This window comes from Maylandia zebra, linkage group LG9 (genome assembly GCF_041146795.1).
Source record: "Maylandia zebra isolate NMK-2024a linkage group LG9, Mzebra_GT3a, whole genome shotgun sequence".
NCBI lineage: Eukaryota > Metazoa > Chordata > Actinopteri > Cichliformes > Cichlidae > Maylandia > Maylandia zebra.
In genome coordinates, this window is record NC_135175.1 from 24,734,966 (window position 1) to 24,760,463 (window position 25,498).

The 25,498-nt window shown below is 40.3% G+C and overlaps 1 protein-coding gene across 2 annotated transcripts; it reads left to right on the forward strand.

Moving 5' to 3' along the window:
• The first annotated feature begins 717 nt into the window (after positions 1-717).
• On the forward strand, positions 718-23,859 carry LOC101474680 (uncharacterized). Of its 2 annotated transcripts, none has more exons than XM_076888214.1 (10): positions 718-1,046; positions 4,683-5,249; positions 9,759-9,977; positions 10,218-10,508; positions 10,894-10,958; positions 11,091-11,197; positions 11,313-11,456; positions 14,180-14,311; positions 20,121-20,390; positions 20,847-23,859. In XM_076888214.1, exons 2-10 carry the CDS (start codon positions 4,699-4,701, stop codon positions 21,054-21,056), a joined length of 1,989 nt encoding a protein of 662 aa, XP_076744329.1. In that variant the 5' UTR covers positions 718-1,046; positions 4,683-4,698; the 3' UTR covers positions 21,057-23,859. The 2 variants fall into 2 exon arrangements, with proteins under 2 accessions (XP_076744329.1, XP_012774779.1); XM_012919325.4 differs by lacking the exon at positions 718-1,046 and adding an exon at positions 3,852-4,003.
• The last annotated feature ends 1,639 nt before the right edge of the window (positions 23,860-25,498 follow it).

Genomic DNA, 25,498 nt, shown 5'->3' on the forward strand with positions numbered 1-25,498 from the left:
ACACCTGAGCCTTAACTCTCGTGGCCCGGTACCGGTCCGAGGCCCGGGGGTTGGGGACCGCTGGTCTATAGAACTCAGTTTTTAGGAAATAATTCAGTTAACTTTCAGTATCCTAAAATGTCTTAGCAAATGAAATGACAGCGATAGAGCCATCAGTATTGACTTCCATTTTTGTTGGAGGTCTACATATATATATATATGTATATGTGTATATGTGTGTGTGTGTATATATATATATATATATATATATATATATATATATATATATATATATATGTGTGTGTGTGTGTGTCTGTATGTATGAGTTAAAAAAAAGGTTTTTGTCTTATAAAACGTTTTCAAACAATTAAAGACTGAAGTGAAATTTAAATCAATTAAAAACAAAAAGCCAAAAGGAAATAAACATAAAAACTAATAAGATATAAACCATAGCAACTCTGGTCCTGAGAGCTGTCGGCGATGCCTTTAATTGCATCTGCCTCTGTAGTTCGAAAGCATAACCTTATCAAATCGACTTTGATATGAAAAAATAAAAGCAGCACGTACTCCCATTTAAACACGATGAACGGTAAATGTTTGGCCTTTCTGCTTGAAAGACTTAAAACGTTAATTTTCTGTCAAACGTTTTGATGAGTGAAGACTAAAAAACCGATTTGCACAAGTGTTCCGAAATTGCTACTTTCACCTGAATGCATCAAAAAAGAACTCTCGGCGCACACGAGCATGACGTCATGCGCTCGGACCAAGCCGTGACCCGCTGCTCCTGCTAAGCTAAGGTGGTTCGTACCAACAGATGGTCCGCGTCAAACGCTCCGAAAACCCGCTTTCCTATGAAATGTGCCGCATTAAGCGATAACGGCGCAGTCGTAGGAAGAGCTACCCACCGCGGCAGCAGCGTTTTCAGTGAGCGCCAGTTACTCTCCGGGAACGCATGCTTGTATTTTAAGTTTACCGCAGCTAGCTGGCTAGCTCGTCAGCTCACCAAAAGTGAAACAGGAACGAGACTGAAAGCTCCAGGAGTTTGACTTCAGCACAGCCAAAACAAGGTGTGTTTTCACGACCTGACCTTGTCTTTTATTTGTACCAGCTAAGAAGTGTGCAGCCGTTATTATTAATGTTACTTTGCCGTGTTTGACAGGTGTAGCTGTGTTCATTTAATAAAGTCGTGTGGTTTAAAAAAAAAAAGAAGAAGAGGGAAATGCCCTCGCGACAGGAGTTTTTAGCCATACTGCCACTGCATTGTTTTACTGTGCTTCATCACAGGCTGCCAAAAGGTGTTTTTGTATGAGGATCACACGTTTCCATACTGTAATGTATTCAGTCTGTAGTCCGAATGATTTTCAGTCGGACTGAATTATATACTGAATGATATTCAATCTCTAGTGAGTATAGAGAATCCCACATCAATATGTGTGTTATTCTTTTATGTTATATGTTATTGATTAGCTTGAAGACATGCCATGACTGTGCACCCCAGCTGTGGACATTGGTCTTAGGGGCACACTGTTGGATCACATCACTTCTAAATGATAACAAACATCTATTTCTGCAAGAAAAGAAAGTGTTTACACATACTGGACAACACGGAGTTATGGTCAGAGGTTTGCATGCCCTCATCATGTGCATAAATGTCACGTTAAATCTGAGCTTTTAATGATTTCTTTTTCCAAGGTGGAATGATTGTGCAAAAAAAAAAAACAACAACCCAAGAATCGGGTGCTCAAAAGTATACATTCAGCCTCAAATATATGCATTGATATTTGGTAAACTGTCCCTTAACAAGTGGCACCTTAAGCAGATCTTTTTGGTGGCCACGAACAATCGTTTGACTTAATTCTGGCTTGATTTGTGAACTCTGCTCTTGCCAGAATTTGTAGAGTTCTTTTAAATTTGTTGGTTTCCTGGCATAGACCTGTTGTAGTCCACAAATAGGATGGAGATGAGGGATTTGGGAAGCCCGTTCAGGAAGTTTAATGTTAGCCTGCTTTTTCCTATCTAAATGTATGTTTGGGATCATTGTCCTGCTGGAGCATCCGACTTGTGTCCAAGTTTCAACCGTCTAGTTTTTGATCTGAGGTAGAGTTGAAGAATTTGGAGGTAGTCATCCTACTTCATAATTCCATTCAGTTTGTGCAATTTACCACTGACACGAAAACAGCCCAGAGCGTGATACTATCACTGCCATGCTTGACAGCTGGAAGCTTCGCTTTTACTCCTCCACACATACCTCTTGTCATTGTGGAGAAATACTCAATCCCTAGCTCGCCTGGCCATCAAACATGTATCCAGAAGGCTTTTGGCTTGTCTACGTGGCAGTTGCAAATTTCATTCAAGCTTGAAAGTGTCAATTTTGGAGCAGGAGCTTCTTTCTTGGACGGCAACATCTTAGTCCATGGCGATTTAAAACTCTTCACGGTGGAGAATGATGCTGGTATTTCAGCAATTTCCAGTTCATGACAGGCTTGAGCCTTCGTGGTTCCTGAACATCCAAATCAATTCCCCCTCATCCGAGGGAGTCTGTTTGGGTCGTCTTCCAGATCTTGGCAAAATGGTGACATATCTGAATAACTGGTACTTATGTACAACTGGTTGAAGTGATGATCTTGGAATCTGCGGTTGTTTAGAAATGGCTTCAAGAGACCTTCAGTTCCTTGGACTTTCCTGTTGTTCAGCGTATAGGTCAGCTCAATGAGTGCTGTCAAACAAATCCTCTTTATGATGACAAAGAGAAACTACTGATTGTAGTCAGTCATGATCATTAACCAGAAGTTAATGGGCTTTGGCCTTGCCAATTTAAAAGAAAAAAAAAGAAAGAAAATCCCAAATAAATTCAAACTTGTACATCCAATTCTTGTTTGTATTTTTTTAAGTCATAAAGATCATTAAAAGCCAAAAATCATCATGACATTTGTGCTCATGATGAATTTATTTTAACTTCTTTATGCGACGTAACAATATAGCTGCAATTGACCTAATAATATCTGTCAACAAATTCATCAGTCAGGGGATAATTCTGGGTCTTTTTCTTGGCTCAGTGGGGGCCTTTAGGAGCACACTCATTGGTTCAGATATAATTAGCAAATAGTCTGTTACCTTAGGAAAGACTGGCTTATTCATTTTCCTAATATCTTTGGTGATTTTATAAACAACAGTAAATTAAACCTCACTTAAAAAAATAAGAGTTGTTGTTCATTTATTTATTTTTATCACAGTCTGGCTGGGTGCTGTCTTTTTTGCCTCATTGGGCAACATTTAAGGAGTCTTGAGCTTTTCCATATAGTTTATGCATGTAAACATGAATACTGTGGGTAATCATGTTTGGTTATATCTCAGGGTTTTTCCATGTTGGATGTGACCTTTCAGGTCCACCTACAGTAAATACAATAAGTCTTTGTTGCCTTATTCAACAGAAATCTGTGTGTTGTTGTGTTTCCTGGATGTTTGAAAAACAAAATATTTATCGTGTTTGAGAAAATGAATCCCCGTTGAACATAAAAGCTTTATCCTTCATAATGGACAAAATCTGCATGTACCAAAATATTGTATTTTATTAAATACAACACATTGTGTAATTACAGTAGCAGGAACTTGTTACATAACAAACTGTAACGTGTTAGATCACAGTCAGTGTGTTGATCACTCATTCTGTGCTTTTAGCTGTCAACACACTTTTTATAGGACATAAACATGGTTTCTCCCTTGCGTTAGCAGCAGCTTATCCCTCCGTCGTCATCATGGAGTCCTGAAATCTTCAGGCTTCGGCGACTCGCCAGGTCGCTTGTGGTTGCTTTGGACCAGAGGCCTCTTCAGCCTACAGCCTGTCCGACCTCCCAGGCTGAGGGAGCGAGCAGATGGGGAACTGGTGCTGTTGTCGCCATGAAAGTCCCTGCGGCAGTTTGGAGGAAAGAAGCGGTTTGCTGACCAGTGACTCGAAGGCCACCCAGTTCACAGGCTGTAAAGCTGTGGCTGGCAATTGCGGTCCTGAAGGAGATGATTGCATGAGGTGAGATGACTGGGAAAACACAGACAAGGAAACTCAAAGTGAGTGTGTGAAGGGTGCTGGGTGCTAATAAGACTTGGTGACCTAATCTGGTACAACAGACACACTTTCACAGGATTTCCCAGCAGTGTTTCGTTTCTCAGGTTCCTCCATAAGCAGCAGACCACAAACAATTTTAGAGCTGACTCAGAACACTTTCAGCTGAGACTTTTAAACGCTTGAAGAAAGCTTTGGAGTTTGCGGTAATATTGGATTTAAGCATCTAAAACACGCAGACAGTACCTGCATCTGTGGTCACAAAAGCAGCATTAAATGCTGGAAAATGGGTGAAAACAAAATGATGATTAGATTTTCCCCTGTGGGTTGTGTAGGATGCACCATGTGACCCAATGACAGCACAAAACAGAGTACTGAGATCAGAAACAGGGTGAGGGGGACTTCCAAAGGTCTTAAAGTGTTTGTGGAAGTCAAAACATTTGTCATTTCATGAACTAACTGGTAATCAAAGAGATAATGTTTTGAACAAAGGTTATCTGCTTCCTCTCCACCTACAGGGTTGAAGGAATCCTGAAACATTTCAACAGTGTCTTATCTTTGGTCACAAAACATTGTTTTTCTGGGCATGAAAAGGGTGTAGCCGAGGCTCTGTTGCATTGCTAATGAATACTGTGTTGTCACTTAGGGTTGAGGAGCGGAAGATGAGTCCTGAGACCGGAGAGCAGGAGCCTAATAACACTCAGGAAAATGGACCCTTGAAGCAGGAAGTCATTCAAATAGAGATGCCTCCGCCCTGCAACATGTCTGAAGAAAACGCCACCGGAGTACAAGATACAGAGGAATCTCCTGCTCACAGTCGTCAACTTCCAATGCAGTGCGCTTTGGGGTCTGTCCAGGATGAGCACGCCAAGGCGGATTCTGAGGTTTTAAAAGCACCAGAGATAGAAGAAAACCCCCCCACGCAATACAAAATCCCAGATGGCACCTCTCTGACACCTGAGGTGGTCTGCTTTGAAAAAACTCCGCATACTGAGACAAACACAACAGTAGAGCAAACTGCAGCGAGCACAACTCATCATGACAAAGAAGAAAAAGTGACTGTTGAAGCTGCAGCTAAACCATCAGGGGAGTTTTCTGAAAATCACCAAGTGTCATCAGTGTCAAACATGCTGTTGGCTGCAGCTGCCCCGGCAGCCCAGCTGTCGTCTGTGTCTGTGGGAAAGCAGGAACCTGAACCTGAGCCTCTGACATGGTGAGTTACATGAAATGAACCTGTAAGCTTAGAATTTAGCTTCCCTTTTATAATGATTTTAATATTTATTCTGAAGAGCTGGATAGAAAGTTCCAGTGCAGTTCAATGTCATATGTTGTCTGTATTTCTTTTAGAAGAAAATATGAACTTCTTAAAGCGCTTCTTTCTTTGTTGTGTGCTCGTTTTACCATGACATTTCCTGCATTAAAAATATAACGCCTTACTTAAAAGTACCACAATATCTTAGCACCTGTATAATGTCAAATACTGTAAGACTCCTTCTAACAGCTCCAGTGTCTAAAATTAAAATATTGTGACACAAATGCGACACGTTCTTCTACACGTGGTGGTTGTTTAATCAAGTTTCGGCAACACCAAACATTTATTTTGCTTTTAGTGGTTGGACACATTGATATGTGTATTGTATCACTTCCCTTTGCCATACAGGTGTTGATACATTGCTGCCAAATGTAGTTCGTTTTGCTAAAACAGGAAGCTGCTCTAAACGTCTGTCAACAACTTGACTTACCGGAGGATCTGCTTTATGACTCTGGGTTCAAGATGATATAGCTCTGCCAATGCTGTAAATTCCTCTCATACCAAGCAGATTAGTTTGTTTATTCTTTTTTAAATTTTTAGTTTGATATGAATTGTGATGTCAAGTGTCCAATTTTGTCCCACCTAGCAGTGGTGAAATCCCTGGATCGAGATTGGGATCAGTTCCAAAAGTTAATCGCTTCCAAGTTGGGGGGCAAAAAAACACCTCTGTTTATATTTTCTTTCAAATACGCCAAAGTCTTTTTGAGTAATCCTGCAACAGAAAGACAAACTGAACTGCTCCTTTGGAGGTAACGATTGAGGGTAAACTAAGTGACTGGTTTTTATATAGCCCTTTTCTACTTGAGCACTAAGAAAGCAGTTTATACAACATGTCTCATAACCCATTCATGCACATTCACACTCCAGAAGATGTATCAGGATCAACGTGTGGTTGAGTGTTTTGCCCAAGGATACTTTAGCATGCAGTCCACAAACCTCCCAATTAGTAGTACTGTACTACCACCTGAACACAGCCTCCAAGTGATTAGGAGTTGTAGTGAAGAAGAAGGCAGACAAAGTACAAAGCTCTTTACTTGAATTAACACACTGTTTAGAGTGAATATTATCATTATATATATTACAGTGAATAAACAGATGGTTACTCCTCTCAGCTCTGAAAAGCTGATGGGGTATTGAGATCACCCTGCCAGGCAGGCAGGTAGCTGTGAAGTGTGGACACGAAAGTTTATGAATGCAATAACTGGAGAACGAGGCAACATAGTATTTCAAAACTGATACCACAGATGCTACTTAAATCTCAGACGAGTGTGAATCCCGGACATCGGAGTCAGAGATCAACTTTTCAGATTTTTCAAATTTATACCATAGGTGCATTTACTAGGAGGCTGAGGGTAGCACAGACAACCGCTGGTATTTTTTTCTTCTGATGTATTGTTACACATATGTCTTGCAATATATAAAGTATTGTAGAATCACTGGGGATCAAAGTACTGTGATAGTATTGTGAGTTACTCTGTGACTCCCAATGCTGCTTGCTGCAGTCTTACTTTGGTGGTTTACTCAATTATAATAATCCAGATGAAACAGCTTGGCCTCCTTAAAAATGGTTTAAAGACAGAAGACTGTCTTATTGTTTCTAGAGGATTGTAACATTTTCTAATCACATCTGTGTCTGGTTTGGACAGCTGCTAAATTCTTTTCTTTCTTTTTTGTCGTTCAAGTTTTTATTTGTTTTATAACAACCAAAGGAATAACAAATCTTAAACGTAAAGCAGCCAAGTCGGCGCTTACCATACCATTCATGAATCTGATCGTCCCGGTGGTACAAGAGCAGTCCCAGGATTTCTTGAAGTTCTCTGTATTGTTATTTAGCTTGGCCAGCAGGTGTTCATATGACACTTTCTCCAGCATGAATTCCAACCAGTTTTTAATGTCCGGAGCAGAAGTTGTATTACATAATCTGTATAATCTGTGACCACTCCCAACTGTATCACTGTATTTTGGTGTTTTAATATTAGGTATTATTGTCCGATTCCCCCAATAGGCATAGTCTTGGTGACATGGGTATCACCATGCACATTCTTATGTGTTATAATTCTATTTTCCAAAATGGGGAAACGTATTTACAGTCCCAGATCGCATGTATAAAGGTTCCTGGTTCTGCTTGACATTTCCAACATAAATAATTGGTAAGTAGACCCGTTCTACAAAGGCTAGATGGAGTAAAAAAACTGTACTATCTAGAGCAGGGCGATATGGCCAAAAATATTTATCACGATATATATTTGAAAATTTGCGATAACGATATAACCGACGATATAATTGATGCGAGACAAAATACAACTTCACAACATTACTAGCGCAAAAAGACAACCTTCCATTTATTTTCACTTAAGAAGCTGGTTTTTATGTACATTAAAGCTTTATAAAAATGTAACAGTGCAAATGCAAATTCCTTGCTGAAAGTTTAACCAAAAGGCATTTCCAGTAGAAATGGGCTGACATATCCTGAGCATAACCATGTATAATATCCACTGAAGTTAAAAAGAGGTGCTTTGCAACATTAAACTGCAGTGTGCATTACGTATTTTTCGGACCATAAGGTGCACAGGATTATAAGGCACATTAAGCGAAACAAAGCAGTCAGATAAATCAAACTTTATTAAACTCATTCTTCTTGCTTCCTCCACTTCTGTACCATTGATTCATTAATGTTGAATTCTCTGGCAGCTGCTCTATTCCCATGTTGTTGCAGTATATTAATGACTAACCTCGTATTGTGGATGGATTATCTCAGTTGTTCTCCTGACTGAAGTTTGGTCCGTTTACAGCATCCTGCCATGCGATTGCATTTGTCTCTAACCATGAAGAACCTTCACGTTAACTTTTATAAGTGGAAAAGTGTTAGTGTTCGTCCTCCAGCTTCACTGTTTATGTTATGCTAACATAGCTGTGTCGCTAGCAATCACGTAGCACATCATTATATACCAGCTAGCCCAACTTCAGTAACCCTACAAACGTCACTGCTGTTTACTTTCCTGTCTTCATTTATGTTGGAAGTGATAGCAGAGCTGTACGTTTGATTTTTTTCAGAAATCTCTCAGTCAGAACATGCAATATCATGCTTAGGTAACTAGCGAAACTAGCGAGCTAACTTCCGCTAGCTTCCTGCTAACTTCTAACTCCGTTAAATATAATAACTTTTGTTTTCATGGATGCCTGGAAGTTAAACTTTATAGTTACACCTGGTAAAGCAGCAATGCTGATCGTTTTATTAAAGATGAAAGAATTTAGACAGTTTTTAACTCTAAGTGATGCTGCAGTGTTGTTTGACCTGAAGTATACGGAGTTTAGGACCCAGATTACTCCCAGATTTAAGAGCATCTTAGTCCGACAAATACGACAATAACAACGGCCGCTTGCATGTTCTGCAAAAAATGTGCTTTGTTGTGTATCTGACGGACAAACACCAAACCAGTTCCACATCACGGAAGTTGCACCATTTTTACAAACCAATTCTGGTTCATCTGTTTCACTCAACAATCGGCCATGTGCGTATGAAAACAAAGGCACTGCGCATGCGCGTTTTACTCCCATTCTATCGCGATATTTCATTTTCCTATCGTTGCCTAACATTATACCGGTATTACCGTGAACGGTATAATATGGCCCAGCCCTAGTACTATCTTATAATGACTCTTTAATGTTTCCTATTATGTGACAGTATCTTTAACCATCCATCATCATTATTTGGACAGCCAAGGTCCCTCTGCCATCTGTTTGTATGCTATTAAATAATTTGTGAAATGCGGATGCCTTGTGTTTGATACTGAGTAGATCCATACATTTTTGTATGTATGAAATTATCTTTAACAATGCAGAATCTAATCTATAAGTATTTCCAAAAGTTATCTTTTTGTTTTTTAACATTATATCTAAGCATGAAAACCCAAAAAAAACACCCCGCCTGTGTATATACATCACCTATATTGTGTGTCCCCTCCATAAGTCACTTTCCAGTATGCAATTTATTCCCAACACAGATAAAAAGGTTGAACCATAATGAGGAGTACAGCTGTTTAAAATGTGACATGGCATGCATCCCGTGTCTCTTTTCTTTCTTTGTTTGCTTCTTGTCCCAAGTTCACCATCCCTTTAAATCATTAACCTCCGTTTTTTCTTTTTAGATCTGTGGTTGCATTAGACCATCAAACTGTTGCAGAATCACTGATCAGGGCCGTTTTATGACCATGCTGTTAACGCTCTATAGGCCTTGACTTACTACTTTTGGTTTTTCAAGTATGACATGAGGTGATAAGGGCTTCTATGGATAGCTTTATTACTGAACATTATTACACATGTACGACTGTTGTGTAATCACTTGCTTTTACATTTGTGCAAGCAATAGTCTATTTATTTTTTTTACCTTTCTTATTGCTATCTGCTCAGTGCCGGGACAGATGATTCAAATAGCAGGGAGCCCAGTCTTGAAGACCCAAAAAGCCATGATGTCTCCCAGTTGTCTTCTGGATTGGAGCCCACGGAACTCGACCACAGCGGTGAGGGACAGGACTCTGCCAGCTCAGTGAAGGAGCCAGAAACCACAGCTCCAGCGGACGCCAGAGAGAGGCCAGTGGGTTCAGAGTTTGCAATAACAAAACAAACAAGGTATTTGTTTACGTGAACTCTGGACTTGTGGCGGCAGAGTGGCACTGTGGCCACTAGGGGGCGAACTCTTACCATTGCATCTTCTATGACAGTCAGCCCTCCTCATACCTGCAGTTTTCCTACAGCTAAATGTGTGCTTTACATTTCTAAATACAACTTAAGTTGCACATTTGCAAGTTTGAGTTTAAGACATGAATGGTAAACTTGGCTTTATACACAAAACATGCATTTTCTTTTCAGCTTGCCGTTAGATGAAGATAAAAGGTCAGATGCGGAGCATACACCTACAATGTCAGAGGAGGTCGTGTCTGTGGAGAAAACCAAGCAGGAACCAATGTTAGTGCAGGATAACGATGAAGATCTCCCCAAGGTCAAGCGGAACGATGAAGAGATAAAAGAGGAGAGGCCAACTGAGGCCGAGACTGAACCTGTGAAAGATGCTGAAAGCGAGGAGGTTACAGGAAAAAAGGAGCAGCTGGCAGAGAGCGCAACCAAGAATGTTATGGCTGACACCACAGAGAAGGAAGACAGGTCTGTAAAGATCCCCTCTGTTCACTTTATAGTCCTGAATTGAATCACAGCATCTGTTGAAAGAATAAAGGAGGTAAAACCACTTTTACCCAAGAAACAGATGGGATTATGAGACAAAAATGTAGCAAAATACACACAAATTATGTGTTTATTATTTATAGTCAAGTTTATGTTTATTTATTTTTTATTTTTTTGCAAATGTCACAGAAAAATGAAATCTGGACTTACACATTTGAAGTGTGAGTATTTTTAGTGAGATTAAGTTGTCCCTGTCCCAGTTGGCATTGACTTAAAATTGCTCGATATGGAGATCCAGGACCAGGCTTTGGATACACAAAAATAACTTGTTGTTTGATTAAAAATAAGTGTTTCTGTTTTATCATAGTGAAGAAGATTTGTACAGAGGCGAAGAGGAGCTGTCTGCGTCACAGCCCGAGCTGGAGACAAAACGTCAGTACATCCTCCGCTTCTATTGCATCAGTGATTTTCAACAAGTGCAGCTTTTGTCTGTCATTTGAAATCTGGACAATAGTCTTTTTGTTCTGCCCATCGTCTCACCTTTCTCTGCTATCCCTCGCTCAGTTTTAAAGGTGGAGGACAGATGCAGTTTGTCACCGGTGGTGAATATTCTGTTGTACAGTGAGAGGGAGTGGAAGGGAAATACTCTTAAAAGCGCTCTCATTAAAAAGGTTGGTGCCTGAAGTTTCTCAGAAGAATCATTTCAGGTTAAAGCCAGTTCTTATTTATTTATTTTTACATTAATGGCTAGGATGTTTCCTCTAATGTCCCCGTGTGTTGGTGCAGGGTTATAAGGAGATGTCCCAGAGCTTTGCCAGCGTACGAAGAGTCAGGGGGGACAACTACTGTGCCCTCAGAGCCACGCTGTTCCAAGTGTTGTCCCACAGCACCCAGTTGCCTGCGTGGCTGCAGAATGAGGACGTCATCATGGTAAATTTTCACTTCTGCATCTTATCGTTCAGAGCTCATGCTGAAACCAGCCCCAGCATTGCCAAGAGTTGAAACCACTGCTGTCAGCAATTGCTGTAAGAAATTGCAGCTTCCACATTTTGTCCACCCGCCATGCTCTGTGCAACTGTTCAGACCTGTTTGTGTGAGAGGCCGTTCTCCAAAGGCAACAAAACAGAACTGACTTTACACTGGGCACAGCAGCAGTGGAAAAGAGGAACTAGAAAAGTACCATGTACCGTAAACCTCAGTCACACAGGCGCAGGTTGGCGACTCCATGACAACTATTGGTTGCTAAGGAAAAATTGCTATTCCCCAATAAAAACCAAATGACAATCTGAATTTCAGTCATTTAGCAGTTCCTGGAAGTCACAAGGATTTACCAGGGGATCCCATGTGACTGGGGTACTATGTTAGTGCTGATTACGGTGATAATTGGCTGCTTTGAGATTCAACATGTTGTGCGTTCAGAGATACACTTTCACATCTCATGCTTGTAACGAGTGGTTATTAAAGTTACTGTTCGAAGGAGTCTGGCCATTTTCCTCTGACATCAACAAAGCATTTTTCACCCAGCGATCAGTGTCTGTTAATCCAAGAGATGGTTCTGTGAGAAAATCCCAACAGATCATCAGTTTCTGAAATACTTACACCAGCCTGTGGGCGATCGTGGCTCAAGAGTTGGGAGTTCATCATCGCCAGTGTGTGAATGTGTGTGTGAATGGGTGGATGACTGGATGTGTAAAGTGCTTTGGGGTCCTTAGGGACTAGTAAAGCGCTATATAAATACAGGCCATTTACCATTTTACCAGAAACTATGCCACCTTCAAAGTTTGTTAAATCTTCCCCATTCTGATGCCTATTTTGGACTTCAGCAGGTCGTCTTGATCATGTCTAAGTGCATTGAGTTGCTTTCATGTGATTGGCTGATGAGATATTTTTCTAAACAAGCAGCTGTACCTCATGAAATGGCAGGTAAGCGTATGTAGTTTGCCTGCCATGTCACTTACCTGCTAATTAGTGCTAAAAACTTGTAATAAACCGCACAATTTCACTCACAAAGAATAGCAACAGAGTTCTTAGTCATGGCATGGTATTTGCTAGATAAATATCTTAAGTCCTCCAGACTGTACCTCAAAGCAGCCAGTCCTAATAATACATAACTTTAACTGCTGATGAAGTTTAGATTAATTACTTATCAAATTTGCCCCTCATAAAAGTAAAGGGGAAATTGGCTATAGACCAAAACTAGGTTTCCTTATGCGCAATACTGAGATTGTGATTATGTAAAATGCAGCAGCAGAATGGGTTTTTGGGGTGTGACTACTCCTGCAAGCTTGACTGGCACACATATAGTTAAAGGTATGTTATTTAAAAGAAAAAAAGGATACTGTACTGTACTAGAACTGTGTGTAAATACACCTTCCAACAACTTGATGCGTTCTCATAAACATATAATTAATCAATAAAAAATACATAAAAGTGGGCATTTCCCATATGACATTTTCCTTCTTACCCACGGTGTTTTACATTTGGGGCTAGAGACCGGCCACATAAGTATTGTGTCAAAAGCAGAGAAGTAGAGACGTCTCAGGCCTTAGTGTGCCCTGAAAGGACATTAATATTTGTTCCTGGATCTTCAGACTCAAGACATGAAGCATCATACCTGTTTTATTTTCAGAGAAGGGCCTTCTACAGATGGGGAAAACCTCCAAGGTGGCTCTGCATCCAGTGTTTTGTTTTGTTGTTGTTTTTGCCTGTTTTTATTACAAAGGACTTTGTGGTTTTTGACCTGTGAAAGGTGCCGTATAAATAAAGTTTACTTACTTACTAGTAGAAACAGGCTGGCTGGCCGTGCCCGTTACCGGGTACAGTCTATGTAATTTTATTTTTTTTAACCTGTCTTGCTAACTAAAACTTATTTGTCCTACAGCAGCCACCGTAGCTAGGAGTATGCACTGTAGTTATTCTGTGTGCCTTCTCTCTCCCCAAGCGGTCACGGCAAATGGCCGCCCCACCCTGAGCCTGGTTCTGCCGGAGGTTTCTTCCTGTTAAAAGGGAGTTTTTCCTTCCCACTGTCGCCAAAGTGCTTGCTCATAGGGCGTTATATGATTGTTGGGTTTTTGTCTGTATGTATTATTGTAGGGTGCACCTTACAATATAAGAATAAGATTAATAAGAATAAGAATAACTTTATTTATCCCGAGGGAAATTCTTTTGTCATGTACATGCTCAAAGCAGCAGGAGAGACAGAGGAACAGATGAATAAGATATACAATAAGAGCAGTAATATACAGTAATAATGCACCTTGAGGCCACTGTTGATGTAATTTGGCGCTATATAAATAAAATTGAATTAATTTGAATTGGGAGGAATAAGAAAACAAACCTCGGTTGACTGCAATCTGCAATATACCTAATCCAACAGTGAAAATTTTACACAGCGTAACTTTAAGAATGTATTATCTTAGTTAACAGTTTTCAATTTTCCTGCGACTTGTGTCCATTTTATAAACAAAAAATGTGTTTTATGCTGACAACATAGTCACTAACTCCTTGGTCTGAGAAGTCACGTTGCTAATATCGAATGGTTAATTATATACAGCTGTTGGTAGAAAAGAACCAAAAATTTACTGCAGAAGTGATCATTGCCCCGTCTTGTAAACACTGTTAATGTTACATAACGTAATTCTTTGTGTTTACAGCTGCCAAAACAACTGGAGGCTCAGGATGGGCTGATAAGTCAGTGGACATTTCCTGGAGAGTGCCTGCAGAGAGATGGGACAGGAGATGCCGTCCAGCAGCTTAAAGGCTACATGGAGCTTCTCCGTAACACGGTACTGGCTGCAGACCTTCACAGAAACTCTCACACAGCAAGAAAGTATTTCAAAAACACAACAAGCGTAAACCACAGCGCTATTTTTATGCCATTTGTGGACACTCGAGGGTATTGATATTCACCCATGAAGGGTTGGCTGATTGCTACCATATGTTAAAGGGAGGTAGTTTTCTAAAGGATGTGTGGCTTCTTTTTTCCTGTGTGTCATTAAAGCAGCCTGGTAATGCTCTGAGGGGATTTAGAGGAATAGCAGGAACTGAACTGATAAAAGCACTTTACCAGTCTGAGGCTTGGTGTTGAATTTATATTCAGTCGCTGCCTGGTAGGATGAGGAATTCTGGTGTTTACATACCTCTGTTGTGTTACGAGATGTAGCTGTGTATCTGACAGTATAATCTGTGGTCTGTCTCGTAGTCTGCGCAGTTTGTGTCATGTACATTTAAGTGTATAGGGGAAAGACACTCAATACAGCAGCTTTGCAATAGATAAAAATGGTGATATCTGATTCTGTAGTGTGTATCATCATAAAGGAAATAACCAACAAAAGATCCTTTTTGACCAGATCAGCCTGGGGACCAACGTCAAGAACAGATCAGTAACTACAAGCGTCATTTTCACACCTTTGAAAACTATAAAGTGGTGTATTTACAACAAAAAAAAAAATCTCCCCGCAACAACAACCTTGGGGTCGTAATTTGTTGCTGATGCTTCCATCCATACCAAAAATTATTGAAACCATCAGTGCTTCCATTAATCTCTATACCATAAGGTTTCAATTTAGCGCAAGAATCCATGTGCCAAATAGCATTTGGCCCTTTATTGCTTAATAATCTGTTGGATTGACCCGCTGCACCACATATCCCATTTGAATAGCTCAAAGGTGTCCAGCGTTATCCTTGACTCTGTCCATTGTGCTGTAGTTCTTTATGCACAAATGACATCACCTCATCTAAATCGGTGTGTTGTCTTCTGGATAGACCCATTTCCTAACATCGTTTCTTCAAAGTCTGGATGCTTATGATAATGTGCTGATTCTGAGGTAAAATCATGAGTAGTTATTTGGTGCCACTATAAAAGTAAAATTTACTTGGGTCATCTAATGTTGGCAAAGCAAACCTGTTGTGCAAGGAGACGGGTTTGCTTGAACCCGCCTCTTTGCACAAAGAGACGGGCTGTATTTAAATACACCTGCCCTGTATTTTTTTTTCTACCTTCAGCGGCCCGTCGTAAACAAGTGAATGTGTCATTATGCAAACAAATAAATGTTTTCAGCCAAGATATGTCAAGTGACCGAGTGCGTGCAACACAGTAGTCAATTTGCTCATTGACAAAGACTCATTCAGACTGATGGTGGCTACATGCTGGCAATCTGCCTGCATTTATGAATTAGAAAGCAGTTATTTGCAAACCTGCAAAAATCTCTCTGAGAGCGACTGCAGTCAGTCCAAGTCAGACTGTGACTGTTTGCACAAAGGTTGCATTCCCTTTAGGTGCAATCAGCTTGTGATCAAAGATGCTCGTGAGTGTGCAACACCCTCAAGCTCTGAGCAACCATTTAGTCACCACAAGTTGCAGTCAGCTACAGAATGTGAAAAAAATTCAACACACTCACCAATCAGAGGCAAGGAGGATGCTTTTTACCCATGTTACTGAGCTGTTGGCGTGCTCTGAATTAATATGTAGTATTTGAGTTTAACTTAATTAAACTTTAGCTATCCAGTGTTGGATTGCTTTTTGGTTGAGTTGAAGTTTGCTTAGCTAATGTTTTCTGCTCGAGATGAGTCCTCTTCTTCATTGTTTCCCCAGAGTTTTTTTATTATCATTATTTTTATTTTATTTTATTTTTTATAAAATATTGACATTGTGGTGCCAGTTTAGCTTAATGGATGAGCAAGTGATCATCTGCCACATGACCAGAGTGCAGCAGTGTGTTCGCTGCTCCACTATCCAATAAAGGTGAAAATGCCCCAAATTTTTCAGGTCTGTACGTGACTTACTCAACCTTCTGAGCCACAGCCACCCTGATACAGAAACCTGAAGGACATACACACATTTTAATAAATGTGAAACTGCAGGGGAAAAGGGATTCCTAGTGCAATTTGGAGAAAAATCAAAGATCAGATTGTTTGAAGTCCAACTACAAGTGACAGGCTCATCGGGTGTGTCTGTGTTACCCAGAGATCATTACTAACATGCTGAACATTTGCATTAAGAACCGTTCTCCTTGGCAGGTGCAGACAGCAAGTGTTAAATAGTAACAGTAATTATATGAAGTGGAAAAATGTTGAGTGTAAAGTAATGCATTGTCATAAAGGGCATCAAGCTTTTTTATCCTTAACACTTAACATCCAGGTCCCGGACTGTCGTCAGCTTACACTTTGGTGACTAAGTGTGCCTTTGTTCCACTGACTGTCAATGCTTTCTTCTTGCTGGTTGTCAGATTGACTGTTGATATTTGACCTGTTGCCTACTGACAGGTGATGTAATCTCCTTTGTAACAAAGCATTCAAACAGCTGTCTCCTGATGGCTTCAGGGCACTAGACACGTTCCCACTATTCTTGTGCAATAAACCCTCTATTGTTGTGTTGGGTTTGGAAACACAATCACACAATCCGACCAAAGATGTACGTCATATTTCTTGGCGATTTCCAGTGGGGAAAAAGGGACAGTAAAACGTCAACAAGCAAGTCCAACTGAAGTATTTGTATGATACTGTCTGACTGTTGTTCCTTCATTCCACAGTTTCACCCAACTATACTGGCACCATGATTCTCGTTTGCTTTGTTTACAGCTGTACACTGCTGACTGGTTTTATTAAAAAAAAGAGAAAGAAAGAAAAGAAGAAAAAAAAAGAAGAAGAAGAAGCAAACAAAAAACCCCCACTCAAAACAGAACCATTGTAGAAACCTCAAAAGAAAGAAAATGTCCCAATATTCCTGTCAGGAAATCATGACTGGTCCTAGATTTAGTGTTCTATTGATCAGCCATCATGCATGACATCTGTGTTTGTTCTTGAGTCATAATCGCATTGATATTAGGTTCTGTCTGAACAAAAAGGATTACATACTATTATGGGAAGTGATAAGAGAAAGAGGAATTTTTGCCTTAAAGAAAATTCGATTAAAATAAACAAATAAGACTTACAGTACTTTTCTGCTCTAGCACTTGAAGTCAATTAAATTATGTGTTATTGATCTGGTCAGTGAAGTGGCAGAGGGGGTTGTTAATTAGTTTCAGCTGCTTTAGAGTTCGTGAAATTACCAAGAGGCATTACCAGTGGGGCAACAATTAGACAACCCCCAAAACAATTTTTCCCCTCCTCATCTTCTCTTAGTTTTTTTCCATTTGTTTTGCATTTTTCAAGGTGTCACTACTGGTACTATGTGATACCTGGACCCTACAGTGGTTGCACTGCAGTTCTAACTCTTGCAGGATGGCACATCAATACGTGCCATTGCCAGATGTTTTTTTTGTCTCCCAGCACAGTGTCAAGAGCATGAAAGAGATTCTATGAGACAGACAGTTACTCTAGGAGAGGTGGACCGGGCTGTAGAAGGCCCTTAACCCATCAGCAGGATCTGTTTCTTCTTGTTTATGCAAGGACAAGTAGAATTAGCCTTGCCAGAGCAATGACCTCCAGCAGGCCACCCATGTGGGTTTCTGACCATGTGGCTGAAACAGACTTCATGAGGGCCCAACATCATCTAGTGGGCCCTGAGCTTACTGCCTAGCACCGTAAAGCACGATTGGCATTGGCCATAGAATACCAAAATTGGCACACTGGCCTGCTGTGCTTTTCACAGATGAGTGCTGGTTCACCCTGAGCACATGTGACAGACGTGAAAGAGTTTGGAGAATCCCAGGCATGCATGCAAACCCATGGGGGCCACACAAATTACTCAGTACCATTTTAAGCTACAGCAATGAAATTTTGGCAAAACCGACTAGCTTGACACATCATTTTTTCACTTCAGTTTTCGGGGACTCTTTGAACTTAGCGCTCTGTAGCTTGATACTTCTTATTTCTATCAAACAACATGGCATCTTTTTCTTCCTAACACATTATCCAGTCTGTACAAGTGTAGATTTTCCCCATGGACGTTTGATGTGTTTTCAAAGTATTCCTTTAACATTTTTGAGCAGTGCATTTTCATCTTACACACACTCTCTGATTGGCAGTTTTGAGGTTCAGCATCCTGACCAGCAGCACTTCGACTGACTGGAGGATCTAGTTACCCCCAACCTTCCAATTAGCAAACACATCCCTGTACCTCCTTAACCACAGCTGCCCCATCCCAACAACTAGGGATGGACCGATCCGATATTACGTATCGGTCCGATACTGACCTAAATTACTGGATTGGATATCGGAGAGAGATAAAAAATGTAATCAGATTCATTAAATATCTCAAAAGCACCTCACAAAACTTGCAACCAATGACTGTAGAAAAGGTCATTGCTTGCGACACGGCGTAACTCAGCTCATGACCCTAGCATGTTGGGGCAGTATGTGTCACGTGATAGAGCAGCTGTGGCGTGCGAGACCTCTCGGCAGTCGCTACCAAACCGGCATTTCATCTCCGAGAAAGTTAACCCAGAGAGAAGTAAAGCAAGTGTGTAAGTTCATCTTTGAATGTTTGTAAAGCATTTTAGCCTTCTCTCCCCCTCCCTCTCCTGTTGCTACTTCAATCATGAAACTGATCAATGATCAGCTGATCGGCTTTTCTGTTGCCACTCCTGTCTCTTGTTTGTTTTTGGCCCACTTTGCGCCAGAAAGAGGAAACCAGCAGCTAAAGAACAGCAGCACGTTTAAGCTTGATAAGCTGTTGTTAGAATTTATTTAATATTACTTTCTACTCCAGGATCTTTTTCTACGCAGCTGACGGCTGGTAACTGTGCAGGGGCGGATCTAGCAAAGTTTAGCCAGGGGGGCCGATAGGGCATTAACAGGGAAAAGGGGGCACAAAGACATACTTTTCTTTCTTATTCTCATTTAAAATGTCTAGCTTTAATTAAATAATTATCTGAATCTTACACCCAAAGTTTTAATCTGACGTAAAATGAATAGAAGTCCATTACTGTATATAGTAACTATTAAGTCTAATATATACCCTGGTAAGCTATACTACTTTTTCCTTTGGGAACCATCTGTGCGGTCTGCAATTCTGTTGAAGAAAGATGTTGAATCTATTTAATTATTGTAGAAAAATAATTTATTTCTGTGCATTTATTTATTTATTTTTACACGTGCATTAAATTAAAGTTGATTACATCGATTAAGCATCACGAGGTGGAGGGTGGTTCCCTATTTTTTTTTGTTGGCAACCCTATTAGTTAGGTTGTTTAATATTTCTGCTAAGTACTCTTTAAAATACCAGAATAGGGAGGATGGTGTGGGTTTAACTTTATTAGCTCAGTGTTGCTGAACTATGAAATATTTTGGGTGCAGTGTATTTTTTGCATACAGGTTTATCAGAATAGCTTTAGTGTTTTTTTTTTTTGTTTGTTTGTTTTTTAAATGTATGAACCTATACAAAATGCAGCAAGATATTAAAAAAACAGTTTTATTGATTAAAAAAAATACACTATATCGGATTCATATCGGTATCGGCAGATATACAAATTTATGATATCTGTATCGGACATAAAAAAGTGGTATCGTGCCATCTCTACCAACAACCTGCCCTCATTATCTGAGCTTTAAGTTCCATAACCTGAAATTATGTCTGAAAAAAGCAGTAAATTCTCATGTATAGCCAGCTGTTTTAGACCTCTTCAGTGACTGATACACTTTGTTTGTCTCCAGTGGCAGGCAGCGGTGGACTGTGCCACCGACGCTGAGCGTCAGCAGCTCTGTGAGCGAGTGTTTCAGGGTGGAGAAGAGGAGCTCGGTCTGCTGGAGGCTCTCAAGCTGCTGATGCTGAGCAGAGCGGCAGAGCTGCACAGCTGCATGCAGGGCGGTGAAGACGTCCCCCTCTTCTGCTGGCTGCTGTTCGCGCGGGACTCCTCCGACTGTCCACGCTCTTTCCTCTCCAACCACCTCAGCCACGTGGGCCTGACCGCAGGTCTGGAGCAGGTGGGAAGCGTCTCTGTTGTTTTTGACAACTTTATGGTAAAAGGTTGCTGGGAATTTTCTTTCCCACTGAGTAAACATCTGTCGCACTCAGTAACAAAAACAACAATTCGGGCTGAACATCACGAGGTGGGTGTGTTAACATTTTTGTCATGTGAGAGCCGAATAGTAAAACATGCCGGCGCTTGCTCTGTTTTTTGTTTTCCGCTTGTTTTGAGTGATCCACCATTGACCCCGGGGGCAGAGGTAGTTCTCAACTGCTGAGCGTTTTAATTGTTATTTTCATTTTTTGAATAACAGATTTTACAAGCTCTGCTTCTAAAGAGAGACTCCACCCGTAAATGTTTTGTGCTGAAGCAGCTGATCAAACATGGAGCTGTTTGAGAAGTCTGCTGGAGTTCCTCTGTAACTGTGCAATTATCCCCTCCCCCCTCCCTTTGCATTTTCTCTCTTGGGCAGGTGGAGATGTTTCTGCTGGGCTACGCCCTGCAGTGTACCATTCAAGTTTACAGACTGTACAAGGCAGACACAGAGGAGTTTGTCACCTACTACCCGGACGACCATAGGGACGACTGGGAATCTGTGTGCCTCGTCACAGAGGATGATCGCCACTACAATGTGCCCGTTGTAGAAGCTGCAGAAACACAAAAGGAGCTCCCCTCCAGCTGATTGCCACTGCAGAAAAACCTCCTGCCATACAAACACCCCTCAGGTTGATCAAGATTTATCAATTAAAGGTATAGTTTTGGGAAGTGTGCTTATTAATTGACAGCCAGCAGTAAGTTTGCTTAGCTTAGTACAAAGAATGGAAGTAAAGGGTACAAACATACAACCACCAGCACTTTTGATTGTTTGTTTTTGTTTGTTTGCTTTTACTTTAATCCACACAGAAATCAATGACACATGATTTTCTTCTTCCCTGGACAGAGGTGCCTCGCTAACCTTTCTCTATTTCCTTTATTATCTATTAACCTGTGCCGAGCATGGGTCACATCTGTCTGGACTGTTAGATGAAAAAGGGATCACAGATCTGTTGCTTTAAATTATGAGCGATCTTTATCACTGTGCACACACTCCACCAGAAGTAGAGGTGAATGCACGTTAAGAGCCTGGTCTCAGTTTTAATCTCCATCATAAAAAAGCTGTTTAAATATCAGCAGGAAAGCGAAACAAGACAAACTCTTCTGTTGTGATCGCTAGTTGGCTTAAATTAAGATACTTCTGAAGGAAAGGTGCTGGTGGGAGGATGTTCTTACCTTTGGAATGAGTGGTAACCTGAAACCTGCAGACCTCCACAAGAGACTGATGATTTTTGTTTTGGGCCTTTTATTAGAGATGTTCCTGGCTAGTCATCATTTCTAAAAGGCAAAATAATAACTCAGAAAACCTTTAGAATTGAGCAGACCTTAAATCAGGGATGTCAAACTCATTTTAAGTGGGCCGGACAGATGAAAATCTCCTTTGTGTCAGCGTGAAGAAGTTTAACTACACATTTAATCTCAATATAAGAAGAAGTGCGATTTCAACACTACGTCTCAAAAGAAATGCTGCTGCAGCAGACAAAAGAATTCTGGGATTTCATTACAAGAAATAAATGTTACAAATTACAGAAAAGTTCTGGTAGCTCATTGCCCAGACTGTCCTGCAATTATGAAGCATACTTTTTTTTTTTTTTAATTCATATAAAATGCTCTGTTATTTATCAATTTTGCTGTGGACACACTGTAAAAAAGGAGAAACTTCTCTAGTAGATGGTGCAGCTTTTCTGTCATTTAATTGGTTATCCAGTACACAATTACTATGGTGCAGTATGTGTGGCTGTGGAGGCGATCTTAATTAGTAGGAAAAACAGTAAAACACACAGAAAACAGTCCAATATAAGTCCACGATTTCTTACATTGTCTAAAGATATCCAGTCGGCCAGATTGGAGTCTTTGCCAGGCCGATTCCAGCCCCCGGGACTTACGTTTTAAATTTGTCAAGTTAAAAATTTGACATTCTGCAAACACATTCCATGTTAATGAAAAGGTCCTTTTTTCATTCATGCAAGCACACCCCGGTGCAGAATGTGGTTAACCCTGGCTTTAGCTGCTTGTTTAACCAGCTATTTCAGCAGCTGACTAGCAGGGAGGCAACATTTAAATAACTAGTCAACTGGTACTGTTTGACAAATATTATGGTCTGCTGTGTAGTAGGGCCCATTCTATAAGTTTTTGCTTCAGTTGTAGTGAGTTACTGCCTGAATGTTGCACTGATTACGGAGCGTATCCGTCTATGCACTGCACCCATACAGTCTGTATGTGGAGCTTTCTGGATAACCTTGCGAGCATTAGCTGACACGTTGACACATCTGGCCCCAAAAACCAAAGTGCTTAAGGCCATTAAGCAAACATAACGTCACAGTGACTGTGTCCATCTTCGGTATACAGTTTGTTTTTGGCAGAGAACAGCTAGCTGTCTCCCCCCGCTTACAGTCCTTATGCTAAGCTAAGCTGACTGCCTCCTGCTTCACATGTCTAACTCAGCAAATAAGCACACGTCCCAAAAATCTTGACCTATTCCTTTAAAAAAAAACAACAACAAAAAAAACCAACACACAACAAAATGCTGATTCAAGACCACGTACAAGGTTTGGTTTACATGTTCTTGTACACACTGTACTGTATACACAGTTTTCTATTTGGATATGTGTACATATCCGATATCCTGTGATTTTCTCAGATAGACGCAGATTCCCTTGCAGGGTGTCATTTTGGAAGGAAAAAAAGCCCAAATTTTCTCAGAAGTCTTTTTTTTTTTTTTTTTAAATGTAAAATTTTGAGTGAAGCTGCCAACGGCGCCAAAAACTTTAGGTGATGGTATTTACACTGGATGTTGGGCACTTTGAGTGTTAATTTATTGTTTTGTTTTTTAAAACAAGTGTGACCGTCTAAATTCATTAAGTGAAGCAACTGAATTAGTCAATGAAGGGTTGGACGATTTATCAGGTTCAACACCAGATGACGATCAGAAGATTACTCGCATCCTCTGTGTCAGAGGTGTGATTTGTGGCAGTCTGTGTGTGCATGTGTGTTTGACTTTGTGTGTATGTGTGTGTTAAACTCAATGTGTAACATGCTGCCTTTTAACCAAGCTGTTCTGAAGGGAAGAAATGTGCCAATGTTGCTGCTAACACTGGCAACAGACCCAACCACCAGCCGCTGGACTCAGAAAAGGCTCGCTTGGTCCTCCGTGTTGCCTTAGAAATAATGCACAGTAAGAATGAATGTTGGATATTGGTGATAAGAGGCCATTTATGTCTTAATTCCAGAGCAGGTAAAGGTGATTAAAGAAAATGTTATGCCATTTGCAGGAATGTTCTTGCACTGTCAAAAGTTTTGGACAGCATTTAAATAAAATGATTTTTTTGGGGTGGTGGGGGTAAAGTTCTGGATTGAGGTCTGTAGACAAAATAAAACAGTGTAAAAACGTTCTTAAAGTGGATCTTTCCTCTTTGTCTTATGTATACTATTACAATAGTGGATGCTCATTTAAAATAGGGCCAGTGTGCTCGGCATATGCACAAGTAATCGTTTTCATCCCATTTAAGAGTTTTCTTTTTTCTAATCTTGGCTCTGCATGAGGTCAGTGAGGGAGAGGATATCTCTAATATGGTCATCTCACAAGCTCCACCCACAAGTTTGCAAGGGGCAGCCAATTAGAATAAAGTTGTGTTAAACAGGATGAGGATGAGTTTAAAAGCATCTTAAACGGGGTCTTTATGCAGCTCATCCTCTGTGCGAAACAAGCCATCTCTTTAAGACTTGCATATTTTAATTCTTCACCCTCTGATACCTTCTTCTGGTCACCCTTGTTTCTCTTTCCCGAACTGGTGTCTGACCTGCTTCCAGAACAAAATGACTGGCTACGCATCAGGTCTAGGTATACCCTTGGAAAAACCTGGAAATTACTCCAGATAGATGTGTAGATAGCCACATCTATATACTGAATTGTCAACCCTGACGATCTAGGGTACTAGGGGAGGTTGTCAGATGTCTTTATGGCAGAAAAGAGTAAAAGCCCACTTTCTTCTGATTGGTTGCCCCTCGCCTGACATCTGAACCTGGTGCTTGTGAGCACCGCTTCCTTCGCTTGCCAGCGTTTTTATTTTGTTAATACCAAATTCAGATGTTGAAAAGAACAAAAACATTAGTTTGTAATCACAAAAGTTTTGCAAGATTCAAATTTGTCAACAGAGCCCCCCCAGATTTATGAAAACAGTGTTTGTATTTTAATAGATGTTTTAAACTTATTAAATCTCACCCCTGACACAAATGTCATATAATGAATAAAAAAAAAAAAACTAAGCTGAAAGAGTCCAAAATCCACTATAAATTCAGTTCCCTTTAGCTTTCAAAGCCAAAAATAAAACAATACAGGCCTAAAAAAATTCTGCCGTAACCAAACTTGTAACCAGTAAATTACATTATCTCAGATCCATTCATGCACGCTCTCTGACTGAGTATAATGCAGATTTAACAATGGTTACCTGCTTATTGGAGAGAACAGTAGGTTTAACTTTCACTCACTGGTTGTGTGAAACTGCTTTCATATTTCTGTTAGCAGGCATTCATGTGGGGGGAAAAAGGCTGAAACGTCAGCTTAGTTTGAAAAATTTCGTTCTCTGAAAATACCGACGGCAATCTAGTGAAACTTTACTCTGTCACCGTCTGGACTCTGGTCAATGAAAACAGAGCTCTGAAGTTTTATTCTGCTACTGAATAAAAACATTTTCCATCGACAAGTTAAAATTTCAGGTCAATTATCTCAAAATATAGATATTTGAATCAAAATCTTTCCTGGGAATTATTGTTCAAATGTGTTTCTGTGGCAGAAATGAGCTTCCATACAAAACAGTCTGTTTGGCTTTCCTGAAGGAATAAACACAAGATTAAAATTTATTTCACAACCAAAATGGCATTTTTAATTAAAACCCTCCAAACTTGCAGAGTAGTGGGAATATTTTACAAAACCAAATTTTCTGACCACATAACATGGACTTGTTTACACATTTAACAAGTGAAAGGCTGCTGGTTTGATTCCAGCTGAAGACAACCCCAAGGGGATTTGTA

Bases quoted from the DNA above. Each gene is read 5' to 3' on its own strand.
- LOC101474680 (XM_012919325.4), top strand. From the start codon at position 3,852: ATGGGGAACTGGTGCTGTTGTCGCCATGAAAGTCCCTGCGGCAGTTTG. The intron at 4,004-4,682 runs GTGAGATGACTG...GTTGTCACTTAG, and splicing joins GAAGGAGATGATTGCATGAG to GGTTGAGGAGCGGAAGATGA. The intron at 11,198-11,312 runs GTTGGTGCCTGA...GTGTTGGTGCAG, and splicing joins AAAGCGCTCTCATTAAAAAG to GGTTATAAGGAGATGTCCCA.